Source organism: Callithrix jacchus, chromosome 5 (assembly GCF_049354715.1).
Source record: "Callithrix jacchus isolate 240 chromosome 5, calJac240_pri, whole genome shotgun sequence".
NCBI lineage: Eukaryota > Metazoa > Chordata > Mammalia > Primates > Cebidae > Callithrix > Callithrix jacchus.
The window spans coordinates 69,351,805-69,375,796 of NC_133506.1; the positions used below are offsets into that span (position 1 = coordinate 69,351,805).

Below are 23,992 nucleotides of genomic sequence, written 5' to 3' on the forward strand. Positions count from 1 at the left end.
ACGTTCAATCCTGGGAGGCCGAATGTCCTCGGGGCCTTGGCATCTCCAGTGACAGCATGGGGAGGAGCCATGTGGGCTCTGGGTGGGGCTGGAGCCTGAAGATGCCAGGTGAGTGTGAGAATGGCAGCAGCTGGCATAGGGGCCCCAGCAGGAAGTCTCCTGGGACAGGGTGGGTGAGTCCGACCTGCCTTGGCCAGATGGTGCCTCCACTTCCCCCACACAGCCCGGAGGACCCTGCAGATTGTCCCGAGACTGCAGACGCATTAGGCCCATGCTGTAGCACTAGAGAGACAAGGGGCGCCCTGCATTCCTGCCTGCCTATCCTTTGGAATCCCACGCTCCCCACCCTGGCTGGGCTGGCCTCTTACCATGTCCATGGCCACCTTCATGGCCTCCTGCAGCCCAAAGAGCTTCCCGGCCACCAGGTAGACGCCACCGGTCCACACAGCGCAGGCCTCGTGCACCCAGTGCTCCTGGGCCTCCCCGCCGGGCTCTGCCGGGGCCTCCTTGCTGCACTCATGTCTTCGGCCCTTGTCGGCTGGGGCTGCCTCCTCGCCCCCGTCCTCTCGGCCATCACAGCAGTAGCAGCTCTGCAGCCTCCGGGACAGGCCCCGGGCACTGGTGCGCAGTGGGCCCTGCTTGGCCAGGTCGGCTGGGCCATCAGGCCTGGGGGGCTTCCCCGCAGTGGCGGCAGCTGCGCACTCAGGGCCTTTGAGTGTTCTCTCGAGTGGCAGCGAGGTTTCCTCGCAGGTGCTTTCCGGCCGCACCTTCTCCTTGAGTTTTGGCTTCTTTTTGGGGAGGCAGTGTTCAGGATAGTAGGGCCCACAGAGGTCCCCAAGGTCCTTGAAGTTGGCCGGGTTTTGGCAGAGGCAGCAAACAAGGCAAGAGGTACTCAGGGCCTTGGAAACCACAGGCCCCAGGTGCATCGTGGAGGAGAGGGGCAGGGAGGGCCGAGGCTGCAGGATGGAGCCTCCAGGGAGCGTGGCCAAGGAGGCCCCAGCTGCATCCAAGGAAAACAAGGATGAGGATGAAGAAGAGGAGGCAGAGGAAGAAGGCTTCCTGTGGGGCTTGGGTGCATCTCCAGGGGAGTTGACAACAGTGCATATGGTGGTGAACGCGTCTCGCTTCTCCACGCGCACGAAGGGTGAGAAGGCGGGGATCCGGCTGTCTGACCTTAGCCGCTTGCATGAGGAAATGTACTTGAGGCGGATTTCAGGCTCTGCGGGATCCAGGGGCAATACCTGCTGCTGCCGCCGCCGCTTGGCTCGCCCCTTGCAGGGTGAAGAGGTGGTGTTCTTGGCCCGGCCCCGAGTGAGGCGCTTCCGCTTAGAATAGCTGCTGTAGTTGGCATGGCCTGGCTGTTTCTGTGCCCTTGTCTGAGGCTGGCAGGGCCTGCTCTCAGGGGACTGGGAGGCCAGGCCCAGCTCCTCCATCTTTGGCTTCTTGCCTCCTCCGCCACAGTTGTCCTCGCCGGCCCCCTGGGTGCCGCCAGCCCTGTCTCGGGGAGTCAGGAGCAGAGCCGGGCCAAGATAGGGCCGCTTCTCCAGGGGTCCTTTGGAGAGCCCAAGGGCTCCAGCCCGGCCTTTCCGGCTTCTCTTCTTAGGTGCCAGGGCAGTCCCCCCGGGCTGCAGGGCCTCCGGGGACGTGAAGGCCTCAGTTTTGAAACAGTCCGTCGAAGACAGTTTCTTACTGTTCATGAGTTTGCCTTTTAAGGATCTGTTGGTCAGATTTCTGCATAATGGATCTGCAACAGAAGCAGCTGGGAGCTTCTGCCCAGTGCCCACATTGATCAGGCCTTCTTCTGCCCCCACCGGGCTGCCCCCAGCACCTCTGAGCCCACGGTCCTTCTCAGGAAAGGATGGGCTCAGAGGATTACCAGGAGCGGGCCCTGGCACTTTGCATGCAAACTTCTTGAGGCTGGGCGAGGTGATCTTCTGCACAATGGCTTCCAGCTTCAGGCCCCGGCCCTTCCGGGGTGGCAGCACCTTGGTCTTCATGGCCCCCTGGAAGGCCGCCCGAGAGGCAAGCTTAAGGCAGGCATCGGGGGCCTCGGGGGGTGGGGGCTTTGTGGCGGGCTCACCGTTGCCCTTGGTGGGCTTGGCTTTCTTGGGAGAAGACATCCTCTTGAAGAGGGTCGGGGAGCCCTCGGGCCTCTCCTCCTTCCCATCTCCCCCATTGCCGCTGGCATTGCTGCTGCTGCGGCTCCGCAAGACCAGGTTCCGCTTCTTGGTGGGGACCGGCGCCATGAAGGCAGACTTCCTTTTGAGCGCATGGAGGGGCCGGTCAGAGAGCTTGCTGCCTGCACCAGGCTTGGGGACCCTGGCCCGCTGGCTCACCCTGCCCTCCTTCTGGGGGCTGCCGGAGACCTTGAACGTGGCAGGCAAGTGGCTGTTGTCTAGGAGCTTCTTGGTGGCCCGGCAGTTGGGGAGCCGGCCCTCAGAGGGTCTCCGCCGCTTGGAGTGGAAGATCTCCTGGGTTTTGGTGCGTGACCGAAGGATCATGGAGCGCTGGTCCTTGCCAGGTGTGCCAGGTGAGTCTGTCTCCTTGGTCTTGGAGCCCATGGGACTGCTGTCGGAGGCCACAGGCAGGGCAGCCGGGTTGCTGGGGCTGGAGGCGGCCTTGGGTGAGGGCTTTCCCACCCGCTTGCCGGACTTGAAGGCGGCTCGCTGCTTGCCCGCCAGTTTGTCTGGGGGTGCTGGGGTGGTGGTCAGGCCTGGGGGCCCGGGTGTGCGGGGCTCACTCAGGGCCGTGAGAGAACGAGTACACATCCTGGGGAGCCCCTCCGAGGCCCCCCGGCCTGGGGCTCCAGACCCTTCCATCTGTCCTGGCGGGGGCCCTGTGCAGGATTCAGGGAGCAAGAGGTCTTTGGGCAGCGCAGGTGCCCTGCATGGGGAGTCCTCGGCCTCAGGCAGCCCCCGGTGCACCCGCCGGCTCCGTAAGCTTTTGCCCCGTGGCACAGGCTCTTTCTTCGCAATGGGTGCCTCAGGCACAGCAGGCTTGTTGGGCTTCTGGGCCAGAGAGGTGTCCGAGGTCGCAGAATCCCCTGGAGCTCGCTCCCCATCAGGCCCCTCTTCACCTGGCTTCATGTGGGACAGAGAAGACTCAAACCAGCTCTGGACCTTTGACTCGGTGCCCACAGTGGGGCCCAGCAGGATGACAGACTCCCCTGAGAGGTGGCACGGGGAGCCCCAGCTGGCCTTGGAGTCCAACACCTCCTCCACCTCCTCCTTGGTGCAGATGAGCGGGGCCTTGGGCGACAGCGGGTCCTGCATGCCAGGCCTCTGCTCGGGGCTGCCCAGGAGCTCACACAGGGAGGAGTACTCCTCCTCAGCCTCCAGGTCCTCCTTCCTGCTAGTGGGTGGCAGCAGCGGGAGGTCCCCAAAGTCGGCCGTGGAACAGCAGTGCCGGCTGTCCTCCAGCCACCGATCAGCCTTGCCCACCTCAGGGCACTGCAGTAGCCCCCCTGCCTCCTCCTTCACCCCACCTGGCTCCTCCTGCTTGAAGTCCCCGGGCAAGGAGACCACCTTCTCCCCAGGGGGCTCCTCCTCCTGGAAGCCCAGGCAGGCCGAAGCCTCATGGGCGTCCCCTTTGCTGACACCGTCCGAGGCCTTCCCACCCTGCTCCAGGCCCTTGGTGAGGTCGCCGGGGTGCAATCCCCACCTGGGACAAGCATCCCCCAGGTTTTCCTCTGGCCAGGCAAAGGGGTTAGCACTGTCTGCTGAGCTGGCAGCAGTCGTGTCCGGAAAACAGTCAAAAGCTGCTGTGGTAGGGTCTGGAGCCGCAGCCCCAAGGGTGGGCTTGGTGCCAAAGGAGAGAGGACCAGTTGTCTTTTTGGGGTCAGGGGTAGCGAAGGCCATGGAAGGGTCTTCAAACAGCCCTGGGCTGAAGTCCTTGGTGGTGCCACCCTTGTCCAGCTGCAAGGGGTCGGGCAGGGCCTCTGGCTCCCCAGGCCGGGGCCACGCGCCCTTGGCCACAGAGTCCAGGCAGGCACTGTGGTTCTCCAGCGAGAAGGGTGGCTTGCTGCTGTCCTTGGCCAGGCTGGGCGCTTCGGCCCAAGCTTTTTCGGCCTTCTCGCCGATGGCTTCCTGCAGCCCCAGGATCTCGGAGGCCAGGTCCTCCTGTGCCAGGGCGCTTAGCAGCAGCCTCGGACAGTCCCGCTCACCCGCCACGAACTTGGAGAAGCTGTCGAGCGGCAGACTGCTGTGCAGGCTCTGGAAGGAATCGTCAGATTTGGTGGACATGTCGTCAGGAGAGGTCACAGAACAAGTGGACACGGACTCAGGCTTGGCCTTCGAGTTGTTAACCCTGGCAGGGCTGCCACGGGCCTGGCTGCAGTAGAGGAAGCTGCGCTCCAGCGGGTCCTCGGAGCCGCTCAGGTAGTCGGCCTCCTGCGGCTCAGCGTGCGTGGACTGTGGCGTACTGCTCAGCGGCTCCGACAGCGGTGTGCCCGCGGGCTCGGCCGAGTAGCCACTGCCTTCGGGGCTGCAGTGCTGGCTTTTGTGCTGCTCCGGGGTCCTGGACACGAGGTTCTTGACGCCTTTCTTTTGTGGCACGGCAGCCTTGGAGAGCAGCAGCTGCTGGACAGTGCTAGAAATGTTCTCCACCTGTGAGGTCAGCGCTGTGAGGCTCTGCAGGCTGAGATCCGACAGCAGGTTCTCGGGGAGCTTGTCCTTCTGCAGCGGCTTGCCATTGCCGGCCTGGGTGTCCACAGAGCTGGTGGCATCTGTCGGGGAGGGGTTGAGCAGGGGCATGAAGTGGCTGTGGTCTGTGATCCCCGAGGGAAAGGCCCCTGTGCTCAGCGGCTGCTGGCTGTAGGGGAAGTTCTCCAGGTTTGGCATCAGTGGAGATGGAGTGGAGCTGTAGGAGGGTGAACGGCCCACGGAGCGGGCAGGCGAGTGGCTGGAGCTGGGGCTGAAGGTCTGGTAGTACTGCTCCGGGGTCCGGACCGCTGCATCCGGCTGGCAGTAGCCCTGGCCTTGCTGCCCGTAGTGCTGATACTTGGCGAGGTTTTGGTAATGGAGGGTTTCCTGGGCATGGTGCCGGCTCTGAAGAGCTTGCTGCTGCTGCTGCTGCTGCTGCTGCTGCTGCTGGTGGTCGTAGCTGAGGCGGCCCGACTGGTAGGCGTGAAGATTCTGGACCCGCTGCCCTGGGGCCAGGCTGGAGCTGGCAGTCAGCGGCCTATCGTGGGGCTGGGCAGTTGGCGCCGTGCAGCTCTTATACGAATGGGCCCCCTGCCCACCGCCCTGGACGGAGGAGGAATAGGTGGAGGAGGTGGGGAAGGACTGGGAATGCTGGGGAAAGTGGGTGCCCTGGGGGAAAGGCAGAGGGGAGGCAATGTCATTCTGCAGCTTCTGCCTTTGCAGCTTGGGGTATGCCAGGGGCTGCTGGGGCAGTGGTGGCTGCTGGACGTGCAGGGAGTGAGTCCGAAAGGGCACCTGGGCGCCCGGCTCTGCATACTGCCTGCTGGGGGCCACTGCTGTCTTTTTCATTAAGTTCTCATCATACTTGCCCACTCCTGATGGCAGGGGCTGCGGCTGTGGGGGTGGTGGCTGCGGGGCCCCCCAAGCCTGCAGGCTCTCCTCACCAGCATAGCGGCCTGGGTAAGGGCTGCTGTCCTGGGCGCTGTAGCTGGGGAAAGCCGGCCTCCCCTGCAGGGCCTGCTGTGTGGGCAGGGCCTTGCTGCCTCGGTGGTACTTGTCAGCAGCCACCGAGGCTGCTGTGCCAGAGGGCGTGCCAGCGCCACCCTCGTAGCTCGGGTAAGGCTGCGGGTTATAATAGTCCTTGGCGAGCAGCCGCTGCCGGTCGCAGCTTAGCCCGGCCTGACTCGGCTGCCTGTAATTCTCCAGGCGTGATGTTTCCTGTGAGGTCTGCTGGTAGTTCTGTTGTTTGCCATGGAAACCACACCTTTCTCGAAAAGACTGCATGACTCGGGCTGGTTATCTGTGAAAAGAAAAAGGGACCGAGGGAGGGAGGGAGGGAGGGAGGACAGGCAGGGAGGGGGCAGAGGGATGAGTGATTCAGATGGACCACTTCCTTTTGCCTCAGAAAGCACCTCCCACCCACCTCCCCACCCTGCCCGTTCCCCCGCATAGCTCTTAATATTCCCCCCTTTGCCTGGGCATCCCTACCAGCTGTGCACATATTGACAACTTCTGTGTCAGGGAGGTGTGCTGTGTAATTCCTGCTCCTACAATGCCTGCAGCTGAGCCTTGCCAAGGATGGCCACCGATGCAGGAGGCAAAACCGGCTGCCCAGTGCCAGGTCACTGGGGAGCTACCCCCCCACCCGCCCCCTCTTCCAGCTCCTCCCCACTGCCCCCCACCCACCACTCCCAGACCTTCCTGACAGCTCAAAAGCATTTAGCAGAGCAATTCCCGCTCCCCTGTCCCCGGGGGACTGCTGGATCCTGTAATCTAGTCCCTGCTCGGCCAAGCTCAAGCGTGACCCAGCCATGCTGGGGACCGAGGAGGGTCTGCCCCTGCCCTAGGGAGGCTGCCTGAGCACACGCACAGGCACGCACAGACATATGTATGCTCATACACACGCACACACACCTCCTCGATCACTGCCACGCCATCTGGAATCTGTCTGTTCCTTCCAGCAGACGTCGATTAGGGGCTGCCAAGCCACCGTAGACATAAAACGTCCCCTCCTCTGACTCTCAGGAACACGAGACAGCAGCACCTGCCTCCCGTTTTTGATATCATAGGTGCATAAACAGATTATGTGCCCCAGAGTGAGGGAGTGCATACTAATGGGGCTAGAGATGCAGTCCCACGGCAACGGAAGGGCACAGCTCACCACTCCCGACTCCCCATACTGGGGGATGCAGCCCTGTTGCTCCTGGCCAGCCCCTCCCCACCTCCCCAAGAGAGGGTTGGGGCAGGCAACACCCACGAGCCCATCTGGTTATGATTTTAGGGCCCGGGGCCCAGGCAGCCGTCTAATCTGCCCCTGCCCCCAAAGCAGAATCCTGGGTCAGGAAAGGAGCCGGGGTGGGCTGGGGGAGCCTCTCAGAACAGAGCCTCTGCTGGCCCGGCATCCAGCATAAAGGTTCCCCCAGCTGACTCGCTGGCCTGGCCATCCCAGAAGACCCCTAAAAGTGGGATGGAAAAAAGAGGAAAATGGCCCAGGTTTTGGAGGAAGTGCATGGAGGGTCTGGTCATCTGCCGAGTCCCAGAGGGCTTGGGATTTACCCAGAACCACGCTGGCCCGGAGGCAGGAAGAAGGGGGCCCAGCTTGGCCCGTGTGGCCCAGGCCCTCAGGGCGACAGGGGACTTTCCAGTGCTGGTTCCCAAATGCTCCAAAAGGAAGGGGTGGCCTACCTCAGGCTACAAAGATTCCAGGTTGTTGAAGGGGTCAGGAAGGGGCACAGAGAAGGAGAGGCACACAGAGTCAGGGAGAGAAACAGGAAAGAGGCAGAAAGATGGGGTGTGGGAGGGCTGCTACATTCACCCCTCTTCCTTCGCCCAGACCCCAATACAGGTGCCTTCCACATTCAGTGTCTAGGGATGGATGCAGGGAAGGGGACAGAGGGCCTCCATCTGCCTGAGAGCAGGGCAAGCCCAGGGCAGCCAGCTGGTCCCCAGGAGCCCATCAGCCCAGTGCTGGGACCACCTCTCCTGCCCTGTGGAGTCAGCCTGCCCTGGCTCAGGAATGCAGGGACCCAGCCCAGTGGGGGGCCAGCCACTTTCCCAAGAGGCAAGCCCCTGCTCACTGGCTCATCAAAGCCGCTTCCCTCGGCTCCCCCTCCTCCCCTGGATTTGTCACCGGCATCCCTAACAAGCCGTACGCCCCGCCCTTCTGACCCACTTCAATCCTACCCCTGGCGGTCGGATAAAACATTACAGGAGGTTCCTGCTGCGACGAGAAAGCCCAGAGGAGCTAGGAACGGTGCTTGGTTCAGGTCTGGCAGCTCCCTGCCAGGTGGGCAGCCTCTCGCTCCCACCCTGGTCAGACTGCCATAGGGCAGCCCAGGCCATCCTGTGCCCAGGCCAACGGCACAGCGCCCACTCCCTGCCCTCCCCAGGCGCATGTTTATGAGCCCAGAATGTGCAAACCCAGGACCACTCTGAAGCCTGCGCCTCGTATATCTGCACAAATTACATTTCGGCTTTTATTAGTCCCAGATCACTCTCATTTCCTGCTGAGTGTCCTGTGGATATCATTAACATTTCTATGGCTTTATTTTTTATTTTTTTTTACATTCTCCAAAATGCATTACCAGAAACATTATTTAAAGAGAGACAGACAGAGACAGAGATGGCTGCTCTTACCCGTGTCCCCTCCCTGCCTGTCCGCCTGCATCCCTTCCTCCCTCCCTGTTTAATCGGTCCAGCTGCTGTGCCTTTTAATTTAGCCGAGCTGTATTACAGGCAGGTTTCCCAATACACATGAGCAGCTGGATGCGGTGAAAGCATCTATCGCTAAGAAAAGACAGTTCAATTAAAACACAAGCCCAGTGCTGATGGAGAACGCAGGCAAAAATGCTCACCCCAACACCACCCCAAAACCCAAGGCAAAGGGAGGGATAGGAACAAAGGCACAGGCTGCCTCTCAGTGCCAGCCAGGTCCCACCGCCAACTCTGCTGGGAGAAAATGGGGTGTTGCCTCTGGCCTGCTATGGGCTCTGTTGTTATTAATTGTTGTGATTATGATTACTTCTCATGAGCACTAGGACAGGACATGGGGAGAGAGGCAGGCAGCAGGGCTGGGCTGGGCTGGGGTGGCCTCAGAAGAGGAGTAGGCAGAAAGAGGCTCCCTGGCAGAGTGATGGTGACCTTTGAACCTGGAGGCAGGGAGGAAGTAGCCTAGGGCACACTGGGTTTGGCTGTGGCTTGGGCTGGAGGGAGAAGAGGTTGTGGGTGGTGACTGGCGATGGCACCCCCCTTCCCACTGGGCTGGCTCCTCCCCGTGGACCAGCTCAACCACACTGCCCAGAGAGTCCTCACTCACTCCCACCCATCCCTTTCTGCCCCACCTGCCTCTCCTCCCAGACACCTGGTCCAGGCCTTATCCAAAGTTCTTGCTGAAACTGAACTTTGGAGGATGGCGTCTGGTGCATCCTCTAAGCACCAGATACAGGAACACTTCACCCTTAGAATCACCTCCTGGAACTTAGTCTTCCAGCGCTGGACAGTGGAGGCAGGCCAGGCACAGCAGGAAGCACAAGCTGGGGCCACACAGACCTCAGAGCACCAGGATTTCCTCAACACGGCAATGGGAGTCCCCATTCCAATCCATGAAACAGTGGGGGCACAATGAGACCCCCGCCACCATCCAGTTGGGCAGCATGGCACACCTGGGGCACAGCCCTTCTTTTAGGCAAAGACTCCAGCCCTTCCCGTCCAGAAATCTACAGGGCTGCAGGGGCAGAAGCAAGGTGGCTGCAGACACCTACTCTGTGGGGCTTCTCCAGCAGTGCTTTGATTAATCTCTCCTCCCCCTTTACAGAAAAAAGTGAGCTTCAGAACGAGTGCGCTGCTTAGGACCCCAGCGAAGAGCCCACCCACAGTGAAGCTCCTTGGCAAGATGCCCTCAACAACAGTGACAGTGACTGGACCCCCAGTGGACACCCCTGTCCTGAGCCTCGCCAAGAGGTCCCACTTTGGAGGATGGTCTCTTGGAGCAGGTGCAAGCCAAAGCTGCTGTGGGCCAAGGGGCTGAGCTGCAGCCCGTGACGCCTGAGCCCCGGGCTAGGGGCTCACTTGGATTTTAATTCTGTCCTCATCTTTAAGTAGCGAGACCCACCTCGGGTGGGTCCACTAATGGGCAATGATGGTCACCAGCTGCCCACTGTCACCAGGCAACTACTGTCCCCTGGGCACCTCAGGGAGCTGTCACTAGGCCTAAAGCCTCCTCAGACCCCAGGCTTGAGCCCCCAGTCAGGGAAATGGGCACAGTGTGGGGCAGAGCTGCTGTGGCTCCTAGGGAGCTCTGCTGAGAGACAGTGGCTGGAACTTTTTCCTGAGGGAGGGAGGCGGGGAGGGAGGAAGAAATGGGGCTGGGGGCTTCCTGATCCCCAGCAGCAGCTCCGAGGCCTGGTTCTATCCCACCTACTTACCCAAGGTGGCTTTATGATCTGGTTTCCTGATTTGTAGCTGCAAGAAAAAAATTTTTAAAACCCAACCCACTCAAGGCCTGGGAACCTCAGGAGGAGCGTACCAGGGCTCAGGAAGCTGAGGAAAGTCCAGCGAGGCGTGGGGAAGGTGGAACCCCTCAGGCCTCCCCATCTGTTGTGGGTGATGAATACTCGACACAGGAGACTTGGTGAAAATGAGGAATGTTTGGTCAGAGTCACTGCTGTCCTGTGGGCACAATTCCATATCCTGGGGGCCTGGCTTGAATGGGAGGAAGGGGATGAGTTTCCAAGGAGCCCACAAGACAGGAGGGTCACGTGCTCACAGGCCTCTGAGACAGGTTAGGGTCCGTGGGGTGGGAGGTGTTCTTGGGGCAGATGGAGGACCCTCCTAGGACATCAGGAATCCCAGAAGACCAGGCAGCCCCTCCAAAGCATGGCCTCTCTAGACCACCCCCTGTGGGCAATGCTTGGACATTCGTCCTGCCCCTCCTCATTCATGGCCCTCATGTCACGAAGGAATCCCATAGGGTGACCAACATGCCCTCTCTGTAGAGTCTGGGAGTCCCAAATACCAGGAAGCCAGTCAGTGACGGGGTGGGAAGCAGGAGGGCAGCCCCAGCCAGCCCCATTTGGAGGTTGAGGGAGCCCTGGTGTGGCTGGGGACTCTGGGCTCTTCGGGGTACACCAAGCAGGGGTGTCTGGACTCTCCAAGTGTTTGAGAAGCCTCCCCTCACAGCCCCCACTGCCATCTCCTCCAAAGACCCAGTTGTGGGGACAGCTGAGACCTGCTGAGCTATCTGAATGGAATCCATGTAAGGCCTAACCACACCCACCTGCTGGCCTAGCCCCACCTGCTATTCCTGGGCATGGCCAGGCCCCCTGCCTAGTGCCCACGTCCCCTAACTCTGAAGCTGTGCCCTGCACTCCCACACCACCGACCCTTGGTGCCTGTTCCTGGGATGCAGCCATCAAGGGGCCTGGAGACCTGGGCCCCACAGTGCAGGGGTAAGGGGCAGATGGCCAGGTTCCCACCTCTGTGAGGTAAGAGGAGCAGGAAGGGATTCCGCAGCAGCCGCAGGCATTTCAAGGACCCCCGGAGGAGGCTTCGGGAAGGAGCTCACCTGTTATCAGCTCTGTACTGGTAAGTCTCTTGTGGACAGTAATTTTTTTTTTAGATCACTTTATTCACCACTGAACAAAAAGCATCACCACCTCTCCGTGTCTCTGTCAAAATGAAGAAAAGACAAAGAGGGGGTGTTGACTGCTGGGACGCAGACAGTTAACAGGGCCACGGTCTGGTGGACCAGGCAGCTGTCCAGGCCCTGCGGGGGACACAGCCTCTGTCCCTCCCCAGACAGGCCAGGCTGATGCCATCACACACAATCAGTCACAGGCCTAGCAAGACCAAGGAGCTGGCCCAGACCCTGGCACAGGGGTCAGATGGGACTCACAGAGGTGCTCCCAGCCAGGTCAGTTCTCCCCACCCCAAGCCCCAGCAGTTTCTGCCCTTGTGGGAGGCCAGGTGATAAGGATGAGATAGTCTTGGTGTGGCTGCCGGCTTTGAAAGGAGGAACAGGACTCTCCGGCCCCAGCCTTACCCTCTCTACCCCGTGTGCCCGGAGGGTCCATGACTTACTTCCCTTCAGAAGTGAAAACACAGAGGTGCCCAGCCTGCGAGCTTGCCTGACTGCTGGCCGTGTGACCTTGGGCAAGCCTTTACTTCTGGAGATGCCACTCCGAGATCCTACACAGCTCTCCACCCTGGCTCCTAGTCTCGGCTCCTCACCTTCTCAAGAAGCCTTCCCCAACCACTGTTAGTGGCAGCACCCCCCACAGCCCCACGACGACCTGTGGATGACCTGGTCTCCTCTATAGAACAAAAGTTCCACGAGAGCAGGGATTTCTGCCCGTTTTGTTCACAGCCTATTCTCCATTGTCCAGAACAATAAATATCTATTGAACGAATACTGGACAACATGCCACGGTAACCCTGTGAAAATATCCAGGAGCAGTGGAGTGGCAGCACAGGCCACACATCGGTGGGCCAGGCAGCAGAGAGTCAGGGGCGGCCACTGCTCTGCTTCATTCATTCGACAAAGAACATCTTCCTGATGCTTGGCAGGGAAGTGGGCAGATGGGTACGAAGGCAAACTGGCAATCCTGCTCCCAAATAAGGTGGAGCGGGGGCAGCGGAACCAGCAGACTGTGGCCACTGGGCAGTGGGAGGTCAGGGTGCCAGAGCTTCTGAGCTTTCCCTTGAAAAAGTCAGAAATCCGGATTTCATAAAAAGGGATCTCTCTCATTTAAGAAAATGTTATCAACCAAGTAAAAAGTTTTTTATTTCATAGTCTAGAGTTCAAGAGAATCTGTCTGTGGCCTGTATTTGATCACAAGCTCCCTGGGTCAATGCTGGCAGAACCCATGCACAAATGCAGTGGGATCTATCTGCATGGGCTCAACAGGGCACACGGCAGGCGACCAGCACAGGAGAAGCTCTGGGACCAGCGAAGACCAGCGGGGCAACGCAGGAAAGCAGAAAGGAAAGTGCCCTGGGCTGGGAGTGTGGGAGAGAGGCAGGGCAGAGCCCTGCAGGTGGGGCATCCAGCAACCTTGGAAAGGAGGTACAGAGAAGAGGGGCCTGCAAAAGCTGGAGGCTCCCAGAGCTGATGAGAACCTCTGTGGCATTCCACACCAGATGGGGGGGGGAAGCCCCGCCCCCACTCTCCTGGGTCCCCCGCCAGGCTCCTTGGTGGCTCTCATCGCTGTGGTAATTACATAATTGATGGTACGATGAGCTGTTTCACATGTGCCTCTCTCACTAGAACATAGCGTGAGGGCAGGAACTGCCTCTGTTGACCCTAAGCTCCAAGCCCAGAAACTGGCCCCAGCGTTGTCCCTTCAGTATTGCTTGGATAAATAAACGAGATGGATCGGGGTGCCGGGCTCTTTTAACTCTCAACGTGACTTGCTTTATTAGTTGGGTGCATTTAACCAACACAGACTGAAAGGATGATATCCAGAGAGAGGTTTGAGGATGAGGGGCCTGGAGGCCAGGATGCAAGCAACAGCCAATGAGGACGGAGAGAAAGTGTGCACTCTCTCCTCCAGAGCCCCTCGTGCCTGCACCAGTTCACTGTGGAGCACATTTCTGCTCAGCTTACAGTCTGGATGTGGGCCAAGCTGGGTGCCAGGGACACACACGAAACAGTAGCATAGCCCTTGCTCTCCAGAGGCAGAAAGGCACACGGACAACTGCCATATGGTGTTGAGATGTAGTGACCACCAAGGCAGGCGACCAGCACAGGAGAAGCTCTGGGAGTGGGGAGAAGAGGTGATTAGAGGAGGCTGGAAGAAGCGGGGCTTAACTATGTGAGGAGGGGCGAAGGCACCCCGTGTAAACAGCAGCCTGGGTGGGGCTAGGAAGCTGCAAAGAGCAAGTGAGGTTCCCTGCAGTCACCTCCCACCTCTGCCAAATTCTCTGGGCATTCCCGGAGCTCAAGCGGCCAGGCTGCTGCAGCCAGTGCTCAACGTCCTCTGTCCTCATGGCACCAATCTCTGGCAATCCTGCAAAGTCACCCCATCCATTAGCTGCCTGTATCGTGGTTCCTCGCCGCTCCACCCTCCTGTGTGCCTTGAGGCCCACAGGTCTGACACCCAAACCGGATAGGAGTCTTCTGCTTGTTCCTACGCCTACAACCCCCTCCTGGCCTACAAGACCAGCTGCTAAGAGCAATGAGCCACGAGAAGACACTTTTTGCAGAACACATTCTAGGTCAAGCCTCCCCCTCATTTTGCCGACGATTAATGGAAGAAGCCCAGAGAGCGCCAGTGACTTGTGCAGGACGCCCAGCGGGCTGAGATCCCTCCACAGCTCTGTGCCCTAGAGTGCCTGTCCGTCACACAGAAAAGGGAACAAGGTCTCCCCACCATACTCCAGCTTCCCGGAGGAGTCATGGAATGTGCCGCTGCCTTTCGCCCTCCCCAGCCTAGGCGGAACCGCCCCTCCCTTCCCTGCTTTCGACACCCCCTCGCTGCAGCCATCCTGACAGCCGGGGAGGCACAGCAGTCCAGCCCCTCCCAGCCCCGGTTCCACCTGGGGGAGCCGGGAATTGGCGCCCCCTCCCTCCCCCCAGTCCCCAGGGGAGGAAGCCGCCTGTCAGGCCGCCACGGCGTGTCAAATCCTCTTGCTGCCTAATTGTGAGACGGCGGCGTTTAAAGAAACGCTTTTCTGGCCGCCTGCCACACCGCAAACTGCTTGGTATAATTTTATTATTAAGGAGAGAGAAAAAGAGGGAGGGGGGTTGGAAGAGAGAGGGAAAGAAAAAAGGGGGGAGAGAGGAGGAAATTGCTTCGTCCAAGTCAGCTGGTGGAGTATTCTGCTCAACGTGAAAGCGGGGCCTGCTTTCCAGTTGGCAAGCTGACTTCGTTAATTGCGCATTCAGTCTCTACTTAGGGTAATTGAAACGAAGCGGGGCCGGCTCTAACAATTAGGGTCTGCGACTAGGCCATTAACCCTTTCCGCCCCCGCCCCCCGCCGCGCCTCGGCACCCCTTCGAGGTGGAGGGGGGGTCACCGGGCGCCCCCGCCAGGGCCCCATCTGGGGCGGGGGCGAGGAGCCCCACGCGAGACGCGGAGTGCGGCAGCGGGTGCTGGGCGCGCGCCCCAGCGCGCGCAGGGTTAACGCGGCGCCGGAGTCCTCCTGCAGCCCGGCTGGGGCCGAGGGGTATGGAGAGCCGCGCAGGGTGTGTGGGGGTTGTTGAGGCCTGGCCGCCCCTCGGCAACAGATGTTTCAGCCGTGTAAGACAAAGGCAGAGCGCCTGCTGCTGCCGGAGAAAATCCGCAGGACTCCCTCAGGGGCAGGTAAAATTTCACCTTCTATTTGTGTTCCCCCGCCCGCCCCCGCCTTGTTTCCCGTCCTCTGCGCCAATCCAGAAAGCGCCACCAAAGACGCCGCGCTGCCGCCTCCGCAGCCCAGCCCGCTGACCCCAGCAAGGTCATGGCGACCTCGGGCTCCACGGGCAGCGCGCCCGCCAGTTCTCCGCCAGCGAAGGGCGCCCCCCCGCGCCCAGTCCCCTCCTGGGGCGGTCCCCTTTCCCGGTCCCCGGTCGCAGCAGGCGCCAGGAGAGAGGAAGGGGGCGCTGCACTCGCCGTGAGGCGGAGGCGACCCGGACGCTCCCCGCCTCCCTCCCGCCAGCGCGGGGACCCAGGGGGGCTGTGCCCCCCCCCCAGCCCCCATCATTCATCTCCCTGATTCTCTCCGTAGCCGCCCTCGGAAGTCAGCCGAGTGAAGCAGCTGTTCCTTGCACACTCCACTTGACCAAAGATGATGATAAATGAGACCGGGGCTGCGGCGGGGACGCGGCGGCGGCAGCGAGGGGCGCGCAAGGCGGGGCTACGGCCCGCAGCCCCCTCCCCGCGCCTCGGGAAGGGCGAGCACGCGAAGGACAAGAGGCCGACAGCAAAATCTAAGGCCCGCGCTGTTCTCCTGGTGCCCTGAGCAGCTCCGACACCCAGCGGTGTGGAGGAACCCGGCGGAGAAATGCGCCCGGTGCGCCGGCCCCAGGCCGAGACCTCTTCCTCCAGGCCGCGCCGCAGCCCCGCCCATTCCCCTTCCTCCTCACTCCTTCCCTTTCTCTCCCCCGCCCTCTCCACCCCTTCCCCTAATGACCGGGTCCCCACTGCGTCCTCGTCGCCCCCCCACTCCCGCCCCCGTGGCTCAAACCTATTAACGCTCGTAAATAATGAATAATGGAGCGCTTCCCTCCAGCCGCGCAAGGCTGCGGGCGGGCGGGGGGGGGCCTGCCAGCTGCGCCAGGTCCTGGGGAGGGGGCACCCACCGACCGGGTGCAGTGGGGGCTAGGGCGCGCGGCCCCACACACGTGCAACCGCGGCGCGCAGGCGGGCACCCCGCCCGGCGGAGGAGGGGGAATCCCGCTCTGCCCTCCCCAACGCCACCTCCCCTGGAGTCCTCTGGCACCGAACGAGGCGAGAGAGCGCGCGCGAGCTTCCCAGCCGGAGACGGTTATTTTTAACCTGCCCCCCTTTCTATATCTGCCTCTCGGGTTTGCGCGTCCACCCGCCCGCTCCACCAGCCGAGGACGCGGGCTCCTCACCTCGCTCGGCGGCTCCGGACTCTGAGCACCTCCCCCGGCCCGCGGCCCCCGCCCCTGCGCGAGCATCGCGCGGCTAAATCTCAGCCTGGAAAGGACCGATTAGGAGCCGCGTGCCTTTCTGCGAAATATTGGAACCGGGTGGGATGGGGGCGGGGAGCCCGGCGCTGTCGTCCCCTCGCCTCCCTCTCTCCCTCCCACCCCGCGCGAAGAGTGGCTGCGAGAGGCGGCTCTTGCTCTCCCCCCGCAAAAAGGGGGCGGCCGGCCCGGGCCCTGGAGCCCCACGTTGGTTTTCAGTCTTCCCTCCTCATTGCCCACCCACCCTTCTTCAGTCATTTAGGAAGCTGGGGCTTCTAACACGCGGACCCTCCGACATTGGTGGCGCCAAGTGGGGCGCTACCCGCCCCCAATTTCCAGTTGCCTCCCTAAGCCACTCCAAACAAACACACCATTTAAACAGCAGTGGGCTGGCCGAACCAACAACTTTGAGGCAGACCCACCCGTGCCTGCGACCGCGCTAGGGGGCTGGGAAAGTGCCAGGAGCGCGCAGTGGGGACTCCCCGAAGGCAGTTTAGTGCCGCTGTCCTCTGTTTTCAGGCTCCCCCTCCCAATACACTAACGCAGAACCCTCCCTCCCAGCCCCTTCCCCTGCGGCCCAGCGCCCCAGGCCAGCAGCTCCGACTACCCTCCGCCCCCAGCCAGGGAATGAGGCCACAGGAAGTTCAAGTCTGCTCCCATTACCCTGCTCTCCAAAAGGCCACCCATCCAAACCCCAGCCTGTCTTTCCCCACGGAGGTGGGGAGCAGCAGAGGAGCTGGCTGAGCTCAGAGGCCCCCCTGGGGCTTTGACTGGATCCCTCCCTCACTTGACATTTTCCACTGTTTGGTGCCCAATCCTGGAGACCCACAGCATAGGGCCCTGGAGCCCCTCCCTCCTTAAGACTCCCTGCTGCAGCATGGAGAAGGGAAGACTGGAGGAAGTGGTGGGCCAAGAAGAAAGGAGCAGGGCATTCAAGCCACCAGGAGCTGCCTAGTTTGGTGACCAGGAAGAACACCGTCTGTTTGGGAACCTGAGATGTTCTCTCTGTGGCTTAGCGGGGCTGGAGGAGATAGGCCTCAAGGGCTGGGCCCCTACCACAAGAGGGCAGCCTCTGGTGAGGGGGTGGAGATTCCTGCAGAGGTAAGAAGCCTGGCAGGTTCTGAGCTCCTGGGAGGGGAAGGGGTGAGGATGCCTGAGGAATACAGCAGCGAATCCAGGAGGCAAGGCTGGCCCAGAAGGGGAGAGACAGGGACAGGGCCTCCTAAGCAAACGCAGAGCCCAGCACTACAGAGTGGGGACTCTCAAGGGGCTTCTCCCAGCCAGCTAGATCTGGAGTTGGGCTTCCCTCAGATCTGGAGGTCTGCTGGAGCCGCTTAACTGCAGCACCCTCAAAGGCTGATGCTCTCTGGCCCCGAACCCTCAAATTACCCTTCTGGGAGGTGACATCACCCGTCATTTCACAGACATGGACTGAGCTCCAGAGAGAGGAAGGGGTCCTTCCTGGTCCCCCTGTCCTGGGCCCTTCGGGTGGGATCAATCTGGGCATCAGGGAGAGGCCTGTGGGGCTATTGTGAGTACAGGCACCCCGGGGTGCAAGACATGGGCAAGGAGGTCCTGGTTTCCTCTGAAAATTTCAGAAAACTGGTTTTCTTGGGAGAAGAAAAGGGTGGGTGGCTGGACGAGGTGGTTCACGCCTGTAATCCTAGCACTTTGGGAAGCTGAGAGGGGTGGATCATTTGAGGTCAGGAGTTTGAGACCAGCCTGGCCAACATGGTGAAACCCCGTCTGTAGTAAAAATACAAAAGTTAGCCGGATGTGGTAGTGCAAGCCTGTAATTCCAGCTACCCATGAGGCTGAGGCAGGAGAGTTGCTTAAACCTGGGAGGCGGAGGTTGCAGTGAGCTGAGGTTGCACCACTGCACTCCAGCCTGGGGACAAGAGTGAAACTCTGTCTCAAAAAAAAAAAAAAAAGAAAGAAAAGGGTGAAGAGGGCACTAGAGAGAAGTCCCATGGCCTACCATCACTGATTCCCTGCCACCCACTTGGCCAGGCTACCTATGAAGGGTTTCCATGTGGGACTTTGCCTCCTGGGGCTGCAGAATGATGGTAATGAGGCCTAAGTCCGCATGGCTCTTGTTCAGCTGTAGACCAAATAAACCCCGTGTGGCCATGTGCCACACTCTTCAACTGTGTGGAGCTACTGTTATGCTGAAAAAATGAAATCCACCCAGGGCCTAAGAGCTTTGGGCAGTTATATCCCCCTTCCCAATAACAGACTAATCGCTCCTGTTTTGAAATCAAGGGCTGGGGTCTCAAGACAGGGAACTATGGAGCCCATGCTGTCCTGGCCTCCCAGGTGGCCCGGCTGCCCTCATGCCAGGAAGGGAGCTTCCATTTCCTGCGGGCCTTGGATGGCTGGCCCAGGGCCCCCAGCTCTGCATAGGTGGGGGTGGATCCTGGCCAGCCCCCCAGGCACGCACCCTGCTAACCAGAAGCACTGACCTTCGGGGAGAGCCAGCCACCAGCCAGCTGCTGCTCCAGAGGCAGGCCTGGGGATGCCTGAGAGGCTTTCCTAAGGATGGAAAATATTTTTGCCTTTGGTTTTCAGCTGCTGTGTTGTCTTGTGTCTGAATGGACAATTGGCTGACTTCTTTCTCTCTCTTCCAAATGGCCATGAAACTCGAACATGTTTAAGAGTAAAAATCAGGTGACGGCAACTGTCTGGGCCTTGGGTCCAGCTGTTTTGATCAACACTCTTGTTTTTCTCCCAGGATGAAAAGAATACTTTCTGCAGTTCATTATACTCTGTGTGCTGGCCCCTCCTCCCAGGCCCCGCCCCAGCCCCCTCAGGCCTCACCTCCAGCTGCTCCAGACCCTTCCAGAACTCCCTCCCTCTTGGCTTCCAGGCACTCAGCATCTGGGGGAGAGAGCCTCTTCCAGCTGTACATAGCTAGCTTGGCCTGACCGCAGAACTGCTGTGTTCTGGAAAGTTATAGGAGAATCCCTCTTGGCTGGCTCTCCATGGAGAATCACAGGCCTGTGCTCCAGAAAGGGAGGCTCTTGAGAGGTCAGATTCACTATGGCCAGGCCGACCAACTGTGAGGACTCACAGGGGCTGGGGCTGATTGGAGGGTGAGAGGAGCCACCATCTGCCCCCAAGCCCACTCTAACTGTAAACGGCTAGATTCTGGTGCTGGGGACAGCTCTGGATTCAAATCCCAGCTCCTGCATACCTATATGCTGGGTGACCTTGGGCAATTTACTTATCCTCTCTGTGCTTTGTGTGCCCAAGCTGCAAGGTTCTCTAAACAGTAAACTTCCAGGGCTGCTGTGAGACTAAATGGGATAATGTGCTTGGTAGCTGGCAGAGGCTCCATAAAGCGTAGCAACTTCCAGGGCCACCAGTTCACGGGGAGCCAGGTCAAGTCTTGTACTTTTTGTGCCTCCCAGGAAGCTATGTGTGTCTGCGACAGAGCTGGGAAGGGCATTCAGAGGCTGAGGATTGAGGTCTGCCCCCAGAGCAGTGGCCTGTACCCCCAGGCAGGGAGGGTATCATTCCTAGCTGAGCCTCAGTGTGCCTCAAACATTCACGTGTACATCTTGCTGAGATGCAGATTCTGACGCAGTGGGTCGCTTGGGCCTGGGGTCCTGCAGTTGTAAGGGACTCCCAGGTCAGGCCATTGTGGCAGGTCTGTGACTGTAGCTGGTGTGGCAAGATCTCAGCTCTGGAAGACTCTGGGTCCTGCTGAGGCTGGGCTCAGAGAGAGAATACAAACTCTGTCCTGTCCAAGGAGGGCCCTCCAGGACTTCAGGACAAGGCTCTGACTGTGTGTCCCCAAGCCCTCTTTCTCAGACCTCAGGCCCTGCAGTGGCCTGAGCAACCCTCCAGACTCTCCATGCAGCACTTGTTCCTGACAGCAATGCATGGATACAGAGCAGTTTCGTGCTGCTGAGCTGGCAATCACTTCAAGGCCTTTCTGGGCCTCAGTTTCCCCACTGACACAGTGGGAAGCTGGGATAAGCTAATCCCACCCTTTCCCCTTGGTAATTCCCCACATTGCTCTTCCCCTCCCAAAACACAGGTCTGAGGCCTGAGCATCCATCCTAGAGGCTGGGCCCCCATCAGTCATGGGGTACAAGACTCATTCAGATTCAAGAACAGCCACTTCTCACCTGGTACTGTGATGTTCCAGGCACTGTCCTAGGTATTTGGATCCATAGATCCTCACCACAATTCAATCACCACTATTTTACAGATGAGGAAACTGAGGCCCACAGGGGTGAAGCCTATTGCCTGAGGTCATGCTGTTGCTCACGGGTGCAGGGCTGGACTCAGATCCCCACACAAGGCCAGGCCCGTGAGTATTTTTAAGGGAAGCAGCTGTTTGGTTTTCTTGGTACAGAGCATCTGCCTGGCTGATGAGGGCATGGGGAAAGAGGTACCCAATCTAGTTGGGGATGGGAGGGTAAACCGGTACCACCTCTTTGGAGAGCTTTCTGGCAGTATGGACCCAAATGCAAATTACATGTGCCCTATGACCTGGGCCCAGAGTCATGTGCACAAGGCTATCACTTGCAGTGTCCTTTGCAGCAGCAAAACACTGGAGATCCCCCTAACTGTCCATCCAAGGGGGATGAGGTAGATACATCTGGGAGGTTCTACCAGCTGAGTACCAAGGAGAGTATGGAAGCACCACATAATCGGAGCAAGCTTCAAGTTGGTGAAATAAAGTACAGTGTACAAAATGTGTACAGGGCCAAGGGCAGTGGCTCATGCCTGCAATGCCAGCACTTTGGGAGGCTGAGGCAGGAGGATCGCTTGAGCACAGGAGTTTGAGACCAGCCCGGGTAGCATGGGAAGATCCCATCTCTACAAGAAAAAAAGTAAATCAGGCAGGTGAGTGGTGCTTGCCTGTGGTCCCAGCTACTTGGGAAGCTGAGGTAGGAGGATTGCTTGAGCCCAGGAAGTCAGGCCACAGTGAGCTGTGACTGTGTCACTGCACAGCCTGGGTGACAAAGCAAGATCCTCTGACAAAAACAAAAACAGTGTGAGCCGGGCACGATGGTGCATGCCTGTAATCCCTGCACTTTGGGAGGGTGAGGCGGGATGATCACTTGAGGCCAGGATGGCCAATATGGTGAAACTCCATCTGTACTAAAATTACAAAAATTAGCCAGGCATGGTGACACACACCTGAAATCCCAGCTACTCGGGAGGCTGACGCACAAGAATCGCTCAAACTCAGGAGGTGGAAGCTGCAAGCTGCAATGAGCTGAGATGCCACTGCACTCCAGCCTGGGTGACAGAGTAAGACTGTCTCAAAAAAAAAAAAAAAAAAGGTACAAAACATTTGTATAAAAAAGGAAGTTGTATTTGATTTTTTCTACCATGAGCATGTGACAGCTCCTAAAAGATTTAACAACTTATATGAATAAATATCTGCCTTTCAGACTAAGCAAAGTGACTAAAGAAAGAGCCTGGTTTCAGGCTCAAATCTGGCACTGCTGCTTTCCAGCTGTTTGACTCTAAGCTGGTGGGTTGACCCCAGATTCCTCCTCAGTAGGATGGGACAAGCCCCAGCTCCTCAGAGGAGTGAGCTCCCCAAGGAGTCAGCAAGCCTGCTTCCTGCATTGTGCAAGATAAGGATCACCCTCCCATTTTACGGATGAGGAAACAGCCCCCAAGCAGGGAAGGAGAACCAAACCTGAATCCCTGTACAGGCAGTGTCCTTGGTGGGTCCACAGCTTTGGGGGACACAGCAGCCAGGACTGGCTCAAGCGCTAGGCTGTGTGCAGACCTGCTGCTGCCAGCATCAGGTATGGCTGGCCCTTCAACACAGTCTACTTATGTATGGATTTTTTTTCTCAGACTCAATGAAAATTAGAAGTGATTAGCATACCCAGCATCAGAATAACTGAGGCAAGATCAGAGGGTGGTTTTTTCAAAAGGTTACCTAGCGTATGCTTGCCTCTCCTGCCTCGCCCTCCACCCCCTGAGATGATGAGACCCCCACTTCTTGCTCCCAGCCCCAGTCTACTCAAAGTGAAGGTGGCAGGGAGGATGACCTTCATATGATCCGCTTCTACTTCCTGACTAGTAAATAAATTAGATTATCTCCTCCTTATGATTTTCTTTCTTTCTTTTTTAAGATGGGGTTTCACCATGATGGCAAGGCTGGTCTCGAACTCCTGACCTCAGGTGATCCACCCATCTCGGCCTCCCAAAGTGCTAGGATTACAGGCGTGAGCCACCACGCCCGGCTGATTTTCTTAACATTTTCTTTTCTCTAGTTTACTGTATTGTAAGACTACGGTAAATAATACATATAACATGCAAAGTGTGTGTTTACAAAATGTGTGTTAATCAACTGTTATTGGTCAGGCTTCTGGTCAACAGTAGCTTTTAATAGTTAAGTTTTAGGGGAGTCAAAAGTTACACACGAGGCCAGCCATGGTAGCTCACACCTATAGTTCCAGCACTTTGGGAGGCCCAGGCGGGCAGAATGCTTGAGCCCAGGAGTTTGTGACTAGCCTGGGCAACATGTTGAGATCCCATCTCTACAAAAAAATACAAAAATTAGCGGGGCATGGTGACACGTGCCTGTAGTCTCAGCAACTTGGGAGGCTAAGGTGAGAGGATCACCTGAGCCCAGGAGGTTGAGGCTGTAGTGAGCGGAAATTGTGCCACTGCACTCCACCCCAGGCAACAGAGCAAGGCCCTGTCTTGCAAAAAAAAAAAAAGAGTTACACATGAATTTTCAGTGTGGGGGTCAGGAATCCCTAAGCCCACATTGTTCAAGATCGGTTGCACACAAGGCACTCCTGGTTTCATGCGTTACAATGTTCTCATTCTATTTCTATATTCTTCCCCACTGGCACAGTGGGAAGCAATATGCTTTCCTTCAATCATCTGAACAAATCAACTTGTTATAAAACTAAACAACAGAAGCTCAGGGGGCTCTTCTTGGCCCCAAGACTCTGCCCTGAAGGCCTGACTGGTAGGGAGGTTCCCTGTCCAGTTCCACATCCCTACCTGGACACCGCCTCGCTGTAGGGCCTTGGACAGACAACTCAAGTTCCCTGTGCCTCAGTTTCCTTATCTGCAAACAGGCAGAAGAGTATGCACCTCACACAATGGTGCGCAGATGCCAAGAGACAATATACATGCGGTTGCCAGACCAATGCTGGGCAGAGGAGGGTGCACTTAAGTTAGCTGTTACTTTTAAAAGATAAGTGTTTATATAATTTTTTGTAACGGAGAGAAAGTTCAGGAAAATCCCTGACTGGTCCTTGCTGGCTGTGGAGGTGGAGCCGGGAAGGCAGGAGCTCCTTGAAGTGACAGAAACCTGGCTCCAGCCCAGTCTCAGGAGCAGCTGGTCACTGCCCGGGTGGGCAGACATGCTGTCCTGGCACAGGGCCTGGCAGGGCAGTGGCCAGAGCAGGGTCAGGCTGTCTGTGTTCCCTGGCTGTCACGTTGGGTGGGACAGACTTGGCTGACTGGCCAGAGGCCCCTTCAGCCCCAGTCCCCTGGAAGGAAGGTTCAGAAAGGCCCCAGTGTTCCGGCCTGGTCCAGAGCTGGCTTTTTTCAGACCAGGGCCCCAGGAGTCTTTGGAAAGAACACCAAGGACCTGATACCTGCTGCTGACTCGCTGTGTGACCTCAGGTGAGTCACTCCACCTCTCTGAGCTTCTGCTTCCTCACCCATAAAATAGGGATAGTGATTAAACGCCCAGCTTGCAGGGTTGAGCAAAGAACCCATGAGC

The 23,992-nt window shown here is 58.8% G+C and overlaps 1 protein-coding gene and 1 long non-coding RNA gene across 8 annotated transcripts in view; one reads left to right on the plus strand and one right to left on the minus strand.

Annotated features, from left to right (window-relative positions):
- RAI1 (retinoic acid induced 1) overlaps positions 1–23,992 on the minus strand; it is an 86,187-nt gene that overhangs the window by 11,533 nt on the left and 50,662 nt on the right. For 3 of the 7 annotated variants that reach the window (XM_017972247.4, XM_035299600.3, XM_078372549.1), the window contains exons 2-3: positions 11,203–11,305; positions 369–5,940 (exon numbers count right to left, since the gene is read on the minus strand). In XM_017972247.4, the coding sequence (XP_017827736.4) occupies positions 369–5,924 (5,556 nt within the window). In that variant the 5' untranslated portion in view covers positions 5,925–5,940; positions 11,203–11,305. Of the gene's footprint in view, positions 1–368; positions 5,941–11,202; positions 11,306–16,194; positions 16,335–23,992 lie in introns of those variants that run through there. The other 4 variants (XM_017972244.4, XM_035299601.3, XM_035299603.3 and 1 more) reach the window with 3 other exon arrangements.
- LOC128932083 (uncharacterized) lies at positions 14,723–18,034 on the plus strand. Its single transcript, XR_008481459.2, has 2 exons — positions 14,723–14,941; positions 15,345–18,034. It is a non-coding gene; the product is annotated as an uncharacterized LOC128932083 (long non-coding RNA).